Source organism: Dufourea novaeangliae, unplaced genomic scaffold (assembly GCF_001272555.1).
Source record: "Dufourea novaeangliae isolate 0120121106 unplaced genomic scaffold, ASM127255v1 scaffold269, whole genome shotgun sequence".
NCBI lineage: Eukaryota > Metazoa > Arthropoda > Insecta > Hymenoptera > Halictidae > Dufourea > Dufourea novaeangliae.
In genome coordinates, this window is record NW_015374146.1 from 217,768 (window position 1) to 229,546 (window position 11,779).

Consider the following 11,779-nt stretch of genomic DNA (forward strand, 5'->3'; position numbering starts at 1 on the left):
AAAGGCCCTAATAGCTTTAACGTTTAAAAGGACGTGGGCACCAGGTCGTCGGACGTGAAGGTGTTAATTAAACGTATAATTTTAAACTGCTACGGAACAAAAAAACGGAGAATATCGTTTTTTCTTTTAGTGGAATGTGCGCGAGGTGGATATGGTCCGATTCACCGACACGTCTGTATATCTGTTCCCAGTGTGCAACTGCAATCTTCACGCGAAAAAGTGCAGATTCAACATGGACCTGTACAAGCTGTCGGGTCGTGTCAGCGGCGGCGTTTGTCTGCAGTGCCGGCATTATACAGCAGGAAGACACTGTCATTATTGCCGGGAAGGTTACTACAGGGACCCGGCGAGACCGATCACGCATCGCAAGGCCTGCAAAAGTAAGTAGTACTCTCTCCTCGTCCAGACATTAATCACTGCTAATTCGGAGGAGGCCTATTCCTGCCTACCTATTAATCAGGCATTACTCGCCGATGTTACTCGCATGCTCGCCCGGCGATTTATTAGAATTATTAATGGAATCACAATTCATTTACGAAACCGCGTGGAGCGCAGCGACTATACTGCCAGTTTCGGTGCAATTTCAACATATTTGCGATCGTTGAGAACATGAACTTTTGATGCAATGTTTATTGCGTAGTTAATTGTTCGAAATTTTTAATAGATGCCACGAATTTCTATTTAAATCCCGTTTATTTGATCCTCTTGCAGGTGACCATTTGGGCCAATATAGAGGCAATAGTGACACGAATATTTAAATTTTTGTTCTAAATTCTTTAGACATAGCTTCTGTAGTTCAGGATGTTTTAATAGTTCGATATTTTTTAGCGAGTTTCGTGTGTACATTCTATATAATTTGTGGAGTATTTATTGTTGTTACTTTGTAAATATAAGATGGGTCAGAAGTGACCCGACATCGGTTGGACAAGGGTTAGGGATACTTTGGAAGAATGTAAATTTGTATAAATTGAATAGATTGTATAGATCAACAATTGGGGAAGCAGTTAATCATTTCAATGCAAATAGAAGCAGCTCTACAGAGGATTGTCTAAAATTATTTAAAAAGTAGACCATTTTCTACCCCGCTATCTTAATATGGTTAAGTAGGTAAAGATCATATAGATCTTGCACATAGAATCTTGCAACCTTGTGTTCTCCAATTGTGACCACAGATTATAAATTATTAAACTAACATCTGGATTACTAAAGCACTAGTTTCCTCTTCTTTTCAACTCTACAGATAAATTCTAATCGTCCGAAGTCTATAATACCCTTTTCTTCTTTCACAATAGTCTATTATACTCATGACAGTTACGCAATGACATAAATCAAGAAACAAAGCATGCAGTCAGAAACTGTGTACTGTACTTGCTTTTGCGCATATAATTGTTTAAATAAAATGATAGCAATACGTATCGTGTACCCTGTAAAAACATTAAAAAATATCTAACATGGAAATTGATTAATTATGTATAAATGCGACAAGTATGGTGGCTCCGATAGTAAAGTTGTAAAACTGCAATTTTCTCTAATCTATAAGCTGAATGTATGACTTTATTGGTTTCTCACTATTTATTTAACTTACAAGGAAATTTCTTCGGTCATCTCAAAAGTTCGATTTTTTTGTAACTTTGCAGGTCTGTAGGGAACGTTTATTATTTTCTGGTTCTTTAGGGTGAAAACACCCCTTAAAGTTAAATGTGTTTTCCTATTTTCTTGTAAGTCTTGAGAACTACAGTAGATGTCAAATAATTGTTGGAACCAACATTTAGCTTTTTATGCTCTATAAGACTATGCAATAAAATTTTTCAAAATTTGTTTATTTATTTAAACAACAAATTTTTAACAATTTAGCTGGCGAATGAAATGCAGTGCAAAGTGACTTTATATTAATCGACAATATGGTTTTCTCCTATCCTGAAAACTTAAATTTTTGCAGTTTCATTTTACCAATTAACAAACAAATTTCAAACAGCTGTAAAATCAACAATTTTTTAAATTTTCAAAAATCCTTTGAGATACGTTTATATATCGATAAAGACTACAGCATATCCAAATTGGAACAAAATCCGAAATGGTGCTCCAAAAAGGTATCCGATTTCGCGTGGAATGACCCCATTGGAACATCGATATGGGGCAATCCACGCGAAATCGGACACTTTTTAGAGTAATATTTCGGATTTTGTTGACGCTTGGATATGTGTAGTTTTTAGTGATATAGACTAGTGAAAGAAAAACAACGCGTAAAAAATTTTAAATTACTGCAATTTATCTAAGATAAGGTCTTTTTCAATGTTGTGTAACTTTTATCATAAACGGTTTAATGTGACAGCTGCTTCTTGCGCGGATTTAACCACAATTCAATAATAAGTTAATTAATGTTTCGTTACCGCATGTAATAAGTTAGGGTTATATTCAACCACTGAATGTAAGTTGGGTGTTTGGGGTCATATGATCCCTCTCTAGTAGGACAAAATGATTCCAGGAATCATTTTACCCATATGCTATATTATTGTTTTTTATTTTAGTTATAACAATGCCCCGTCAGTATAAAAGAAAAACAACGCGTCAACGCTGTTTTTATTTCAATAAAATGTAATAACTGAAATGCTTTTTAATGTTCGTCGTATTTACTATCAGTAGGTATAAAATGATCCCCTGGGATCATTTTATATGTACAGGGTATCCCACCTAACTCTGCCACCCTTAATTATTCTCTTCTTTATCACAGTACAAACAAATGGTTCTGGAGAAAGTTAGTGTATTATAAGGGGGAAATTAGGCTGAGATTGAAGGTCATTTCAAGGTCATATCTTCTGAGATCTCTCTAATGGTAACGTTTTTTTAACTGGAATGTCCTATTTTTTTGTTTCCCATTACAAAGAGGAGATCAAAACATATCCAACAATGTATCACACTATGACCTTGAAATGACTTTGGACTGAAAATGTCGCACATGACTGGTTGAAGTGGAAGCTCAGAGAAAATGAATTGCAGAAACAAAATAAACACCATAATCGGATTACTTAGTATTTTAGTGTATGTTCAAAGTATTGTCACCCCGTAGTGTGATACATTGTTTGATACGTTTCGATCTCCTCTTTGTAATGGCAAACAAAAAAATAGGGCATTCCATTTAAAAAAAACGTTACCATTAAAAAAATCTCAGAAGTTATGACCCTGAGATGACCTTCAATCTCATAGCCTAATTTCCCCCCCTAAAATACACTAACTTTCTCCCGAACCATTTTTCTGTACTGTGACAAATAAGAGAATAATTAAGGATGGCAGAGTTAGGTGGGACACCCTGTGTACATTATAAAATGATCCTTAAGTATGCCTTCAAAGAACCGTAAATAAAAAACATAATTGATCACGTAGCTAAATTTTATTTAAGCCAATGATAACATAAATAGACTAACTTACAAAAACTATTTTACTTTTATTTAAATAATGAGCATTGATATTTTTTATATAAATTTCGCCTTAAAGGGAACGTTTTAGACACCTTTCCCCTACTCTGTTTACCCTAGCGGTTCGTTCTGCGAGTGGAGTCCAGTCATTACCCCGGTTATTGCTATTAATTTTCAACCGCCCGGTACAGTTACAAAGTGGCTACCAGCGGCGAGCGTATCCTTGCCGTAACCCCCGCCAATCCCTGGGTTCGATTTATGTAGGTTTGTCTAGGGCCAGAAACTACCGCGGGATAACGATCTCCCGGCGCGAGAAAGCACGTCGGAACCGTATTCATGCTCGCGCCGATGGTACACACTCGTGTGCACCACCGTTGTGCATCCACTGTACGTGGTCACCGTACTACATTCCATTCGTGTGATTGTAACACAGTGGATTTGTTGTCTAGCAGAACCTCTCCCCCACATCCACTAAATTAGCAGTCGACCACGAATAACTGCGCGACTGATTCGCCTCTCAATGGACACGGGCCTGTTGACGCGAGAAGCTTTTTTTTCTTTCGTGGACGACAAAGCATTTTCCCGTATTCTGTGTCTTCTTTACGCGTTGTACTAATTGAATTTATGAGTTTGTTGGACACTTGAGATTGGACTGCGGATTTTATACGTTTATAGCGTATTTATAATCGTCCGGAAGAGAGTGCTGTAAAAAGTTTTGTCGTTGTTTAATGAGGTTTTTATTCTGTTTGGCGATTGATAGACAGATTTCTGGTTGATTGCTGTTTCTGTGAATTAGTCCGTGAATATCGATATTTGCGTAGATATTCAAAGTTTTGGTCATAACGCTTCGATATGTCCATGTTTGGAATTAACTTCTTTTTGTGAAACGTCACTTTTGCGCGTAAGTAGATTTATAGTGTTTTGTGCGTACTCGTGTGTGCTGTGAAATTCTGTTGTCTGATCAGTAGGCTATGGAACTGCAGGCAAAATAATATTTTTCGAAGTTATTTGTAAAGGCAGGGTGAATTTTCTTCCATTTCTTAAGGGTTTTATTATGACAAGAATAAGACAGAAAATGTATTAGATCTGATGTTAGCTTCATTATTTATTATATTATACATAGTATATGGTATAGATGCATATAATCCGTGGTCTACTCATCAATTTAAATTAATCCTATTGTAATTATTCGAATAATTTCAACAAGTTAAGAATGTAGGACACTAGTAACAAATTGTTTCGTGTATGTATCAACGGTTTAAAACATTAAACAAAATTAAATAATTATTCGTTATGGTAGGCACTGCTAAATGGACACTTTGCATTTGTCACACATATACATATAAATTATTTCAGCACTTTCTGCATCTCTTTCTTAATGTTCCACAATAATACATCATTATGTTATCTCTTCTCATTTCTTGAGGGACTTTATTTTTATTTTAAAAATCGATAAATTTAAAAGAAAAGTTAATTATTCATCTATGAACAACAATTCCTATATCTTTAGAAAAATTCGATAACAGAATTATGACAGATGTAAAGCAAAATTCTTGCCATTACCGAGGGGGAATTTGCATATTTTTCGCGGCAATTAGCAAATCATTAATATTCGTCACCTAATCGGCAACAGTTCTACTTACGTGCCTTTTACATTCGAAGTAGCTATTAATATTAAACTGTTTCCTATACAAGGTTTACTATTATGCTGGGGCACATCAAGATCGTTGAGGCGTTGGGGTCATAGTTGGGCAGAATTTTATTCGAATGATACCCACTGAAAATCAGCAGTACCCAAAAGTTGTTGTTCTGAGCTTTAAACAGTTAATGAGATTAAATAATTGTTCGACGAATGTCGACTCATTCATAAAGAAGTAATATTTTATTATAAAAATTGAAATTTCCACGTTTAAACAATTAAAAATGACGAAATACTTTTATCTTTTATTCGTTATTCGAAACTTTTTATCTAGATAATGAGTTTGCCCATCTCTGGTTGGGCTGTTGCATGATCCAAAAAAGGTTAGGAAACACTGTCCTATTTTAAAAAGAATTAAAGTTTAATCTTTCGTTTACGCAACAGCAGCTGTCAATGGTTTAAGCCAGTTACCTTCTCGTCGATTGCCCCGTCGAAGACGTTGGTTCACGTCACGTCCAGTTCGATGGGTTTAATTCGCCTCGCGCTCGCGGCCCATGGGACGACGGTCGAAACGTCGGCGCGGCGCGTCCCACGCAAGTATTTTCCCCTCAGCCGTCGATGGTGGCTTCCTCCTCGGTCCCTGGGTACTAATTTATGAAAGTTCTACTATCCTAAGACGACGTTAAATCTTCTTTTCGTGCCGTGGGGCTCGCGGTGAGTGTCGTGTCTCCTCGTTGTTATCTTAACGGCTGCCACGGCTGCTAACGAGAATACAGACTGTTCGTTATCTTCGCGGCGAGAGCACGCGCAAGCCCTCGGCCACGACACTTGTGTTTTATATGCGAGCCAGAGACGCTGTGCGACCGACCGAGCAGAAGGAAGCAACCACGATTGCACCATATCCCCGTGGCACCGCCAGTTGTTAGCCTGGAACGCGTTTAATTACCCCTACTGCCTTACCCCCTACTTAGCGCGTCTTTTCGGCCTTTCTAATTTTCGAAAAATACGAGCGGTTAATTTGTGAGCGGTGCTTTTACAAGGTGTCACCTACCGTTTACACCTCAAATATCATTGTTGCTTTTAAAGATACGTCAAATGTCTTGAGGACAAAGTTGAATGGTTGAATGAGGCTCACACGATGCCAGAAAAATGTTTGATTTTATGTCATTTTTTTTAAATGGAACCACCCTTTTTTCCGTGACCTTGAATGACCTTGAATAATTATAGTCATAGAATTACTAATAAAAAGGATTATCATTGTAGGTGTTCAAAAAAGGGTGGTTTCATTTTAAAAAATGAAGGTGACCTTCATATCTCTAAAACAAATGACATAAAAACAAAAATTTTTTGACGTCGTGTGAGCTCCATTGAACCATTCAATAATTATAGTCATAGAATTATTAATAAAAAGGATTATTATTGTAGGTGTTCAAAAAAGGGTGGTTTCATTTTAAAAAATGAAGGTGACCTTCATGTCTCTAAAACAAATGACATAAAAACAAAAATTTTTTGATGTCGTGTGAGCTCCATTGAACCATTCAACTTTCATTAATCCTATCACGACGACTATCTCATATTTTCCTATAAATTCACAAATTTTTCCGGCACTTTTCTCAATCCACGATGGCGGAAAAACCTGCACGTTTGTGGCGGAAATTGGAACTAATTTCAGAACTTAAAAATTGTAATTTTTTTATTTAAAAATATTTATTAGTAAATAAATAGTGAGCGATTTCTCGGATGTCTCCTCATAAAAAGTGGTCTACCGTGATCACTGTAACTTCGTACCGGTTCATTTGAAATGAAAAATTCAGTAAGATTTTTGTAATGGAAGAACCAATCTTGTCCTTGAACGTGGGGTTTCTCGAAAAATATTGACTACGAACAAAATGGCGGACATTTTCCTGAAAAAGTGCGATTTTCACCTAAAAATCACTCGTTTTTGGTCAATTAGAAAAAAAAAGTATGAAACGAAAAAAAAATCCTTCGTTCAAGGACAAGTTTTTCTGATTTGAAATAGGGCGCAAAAGTTGTAAATCGACACAGTAGTTTTCGAAAAATATTAATCACCGCTGTGTAAAATGTTCATTTTTTAACGCCTGTAACTCTGTCATTTTTGATCAAATTACCTTGAAACTTGCACAGACTATTCTCTCGATGTTGTTCTTAAAAAGAAAATATAGAAAGTGAAAAATCGATTTTTTGAATATTTCTGACCGAGCATGACCCCTTAAATAGTAGCCGGTGATCTGTGAACAGAAGTGTGTAATTCGGTAGGATCGTGTCCCGTGAACGGGATTCCAACGGAAACCACGGCACACACGGGGGATTAGCAAACGTTGGACGCCCGGCAAGAGGCGAGCAAACATCGTGCAAGGAGAAGATTGGCATCCGGGCACTTAGAGACGCAAACGGTAGATGCTCTCTCGTGTTCCAACGGAGAGAATGTACCTTTCAAAGATGGAAAAATGAAGTGCAGACGAGTGGTTGGGACGGGGCAGGGGGATGCACATCTCCGAAAGGTATATTCGCCCGTTTTTCCGCGGCGACGTCGCGTCTCGTCGCATCGAGTGTGTCCCCGGTGCCATTTCCACGGTTAGTGAACTCCGAATGGATCCCCAGAGGCCCTCCTCAATTTCGTGTGCCTCGGAGCAGTGGTACACGGAAAATACGGCCCTGTGGCCCCTCGTACCGTGTCAGGTCAGGCAACTTGTGCTGCTCGTTTCGAGATTTCCACCGCGACGAACGACGACGAGACGAGCCTCGCGCGTCCGCTTTCTCTCCATCCTCTCTTTCTTCCTTCTGCGATCGTCGTTCACCTCGTATGGACCCTCTCTGTCTCTCATCTGGCCGCGGTGAATTGCCCGGGAAATTTGTTGCCCCCGTCAACGAACCAACAGGCCGTGTCTAATGTCGTGTGCGATGTGACCCGTGGACGTCCGTGTCCGAACACGCGAGGGACTACTTTTTCGAATAATGGCACGAAACCGTATCACCGAATAATGTCTTCTTTTCTTTTTTAAAAATCATTCGAACGCGACCGATTTTACGACGACGTGGATATATATGTATTTTTCCGTGTATTTATGTGAACGGTTCAACCGACGGTTTTATCGTTTTCGGTTGAAAAAGTCCGGGAAGTGTGCAACTGAAGAGAGAATGTTCTGCTTAACCGACCGTCGTTGAGGTTAGCTACTTTATGCATCCGTGAGGTTTTCTGGTTTCGAATTTCAGGCGTTTCTGGTCTGAATTGTCATGATTTGTTAGGTGGAGGTTGTGGCAGTCGAGGGAAAATTAAATCGTAGGGAAATGTTTAGATGCGCTGGAGTTGCGTAGTTTTAGAGGGGACGTTAAGTGACAACAATTACATTCGATGGTGAGTTTTTTTTTTTTTGTTTACATTAGAAGTATGTGTTTTTTTATGGAAGGGCCGCAACATATGTTATGTGGGTTGTTGCATAATAAACGTCGTTTTTCAATGCGCTTCATTTCAGCTATCTTAAAATCGTTAACCCTTCCGTTCATAGTGTTGCCATATGGCTACACACTCCACGTAGGTATCAGGTATTTATTCATACCTGTGAGTATGTATGTAATAGTTTCTTCTATTCTTATATAGATAACATGGCACAAGTTTGAATGTGCATTTAAATAAGATATTATTGATCCTTTGTTTCTTTCATCTGATGGAATTCAATCGTTCAGTATTGTTACAAATACAATAGAAACCTACACAACTGCACTTTCTTTTAAATATTTCAAGAGAGATTATTGATCAAAGGTAAGAAAAAGTGGGTTGTATTACGTATAATAACATTATAATGGGAATTAATACATATAACTGTGATAAGAGTAAAAAAAGTTGTCATATGCTAACGAATGGAAAATGGCATTAAACGGTGCTGTAGTAAATGGCATTAAACTGAAACTTGTAACTCGTTTGGAAGAGTGCTTCGATATAAATGAATCTTATTACGATTAAATAGTAATTGTTTCACAAGTCATAATCGTTCAAACTTTGCAATATAAAAACAAAACTTATTGTGGAACAACTGAATACTTTTCTGAAAGTCTTCCATTCGATAACCATTTTTGTTAGATCGCTTTTGTGATCGATGCATTCATGTATTATTTTTGACATTTGATAACTGAAACTTTCTAAAGGTTACTCAAAAGGGTAATTTTGACAACATACGTCAAGGTCAAGGTCATCGGTCATTTTATTTATCAATATATGTATAGTACTATACCTACTCCTACTACCTACGATGCTCAATTCTTTTTTATAATAACTTTTTAATAAACAACAACCCGCAACTAAAATCTTCACAACACTACTCAGGGTGATGACCTTGACAACATATTAAAAAATCATCGAAATCAGAAGTGGCTCCCTTATTATAAATATTTACCAATTTCATATTTAAAAATTTAAGATCCCATCGACTATTGGATTGTTAGAAGTTGTATGAATTTCAGTTAGTTTTTACTTGTTTGTCTTCCAAATTGTCTTTGAGCAGGGGTCTCAACAACAAAAAATAAATACTATATTTGCCAAACATAAGTGTACTACGAATTGGTACATCTCAGTAGCTTTCTTTTTAAATTTTCCTGCTTTTTTTTCAATTCTAGTATCGTTCAGGGCCGAAGTGTCATGCTCCCCATGAATCAGCAGCCTGGTGCAGCCACACCGGCTGGTAATATTAGAAACGTTCCCCTGTTTGTACAGCTACGCGCGTGGTCATACCCGGAACGATACGTTTCAACTGTATCCTACCCCCGAAAGCTTCGCCCCGTGTTTATTTTAACCCCGGTGACACCCTCCGGGCAAGGGTTGCCACTCAAACAGAATCGGTCACCGAGACATTCGTTGCCTTCCCCCTCCGGGCAATCTTACCGCGGTGTTTCCGCTTTGTCAACGACGGGGCCCGGCAAACGTTTCGACTGAAATTTTCTCGAGCGTCCAATCTTTTCGGCCTCCCGATTGAAAAATATTTATCGATTCTGCCGTTACGAACTTACCGTTTTATTTACGCTGCTGGGAAGTCAAATGATTTTACGCACAATTGAGCCTCCAGTATCCGAACTTACAGGGAGACGTAAATTTTCGGATAATAGAACAATCACTTTTCTGATACTGAATTTTATTTATTTAAATAGATGTGAAGAAAATTAACAGTTTGTTTAAAGATTTATGGGTTTGGTATCTTTTTAACGGTTGAATTACAGAAATATAAGTAACTGTGTGTAGAATTTGATTGAATAGAAGAAAGTAAACACGGCGAAATAAAAAAAAAGGGTTCATAGCTTTTGGGACAGGTAGTACTCACCAAGTGACGAAGAAACAGTCTTAATAAACATGGGTCGATAAATTAATATTTTCGAAGTTGTCAATAATTATGTTTGTTTGTTAAAGTAAGTGATTTTCTCGTTTCGGGAGCTCGTATCGTGACGTATGGAAACAATGAAGAAAATTCTAGAAAAAATTAAGAATAATTGTAGGAAACCTTCTATAATCAGGAAGAGAAGAAATGATAAGGTAATTCATTGTTTCCATACAGTACGATAGATCCCGAAGCAAGAAAGTTATCGCTTTAACCGAAACGAAAAATTGTTTATAACTTTGAAAGTATTAATTTTTCGACCCATGTTTATTACAACTGTTTTTTAGCGTTTGGCAAATACTATCTACCCCTGAAGTTAGGAATCCTTATTTTATTTCACACCGGATATTTTATAGGTAAGCACTAACAGAAGAAGGAATCTTATTGCTGAGAGACACTGTTCATCTAAAATCACCAGTGAAAAAGTAGAGCCATTCCCCACTTTTGATGAATTGTATGGTTTGTGGATGAATCATCCGCGATGCACATTCAAAGTGTACAAGTGAAAATTCGCCTTTACCTTATCACATTTATGACAAACTCATAAAATCCACAGTCTACTTATTATTATACAGGGTCTAAGAAAAATGTTGGAAGACTCGGAAATGGAAGACTCGTGAAGTGATTGGAAACAAGGTTTTCCTTAGAAAAAATGTTATCCGAGGCTTTGTTAACGAGATATGAATGCAAAACGTTACCGCGGAAACTCGACTGGTAGACTCGCGCTCTGATTGGTCGGGGTTTTTCGTTAATATCTCGTTAACAAAGCCTCAGATAACATTTTTTCTAAAGAAAAACTTGTTCTAAATCACCTCACGAGTCTCCCATTTCCGGATCCTCCAACATTTTTGTCACACCGTGTTCACAGCGAACAGAACTGAACAGGATTACTATCCATTACAAAAAAACACGCTTAAAACTGCCACCTACTACCAGTAATCAACCAAAAAAGAAAAGAATCTGCCGAAACCAAATAGAAAAAACTAAATCTCCTCATTTCATATTGGTCAAGGTCCCACCCAGCGTCACCAAACCAAACAAACCGATCCACACTCCATGCCAAAAAAATAAGAAGAAAAAAAACGTCAAACTGAACAGGAGACGAATCAAGCAAGAGAAGAGCTACGAAAACAAAGCGAGCAACAGCAAAGACGAAGCAACGAAATTCCGTCCGAAAGCCGCGAATAAGAAAAGAAAATAAACGTCGACGGGCGAGGATATACATATACCCAGAGGTGAATAAGAAAGCAGATATGAAAGAACCACGAAGGTGAGGAAATACAGACGAAGTTCGAACGAAGTGAGCAAAGTATCGTTTGAAAAGACGACAGGATGGCAGTGGG

The 11,779-nt window shown here is 37.7% G+C and overlaps 1 protein-coding gene across 1 annotated transcript in view; it reads left to right on the plus strand.

Moving 5' to 3' along the window:
* The first annotated feature begins 232 nt into the window (after nucleotides 1–232).
* Nucleotides 233–11,779, plus strand: part of LOC107191478 (netrin-1-like) — a 114,852-nt gene continuing 103,305 nt past the window's right edge. The window contains exon 1 of the mRNA XM_015580540.1: nucleotides 233–380. Coding sequence (XP_015436026.1) covers nucleotides 233–380 — 148 coding nt within the window. The remainder of the gene's footprint in view (nucleotides 381–11,779) is intronic.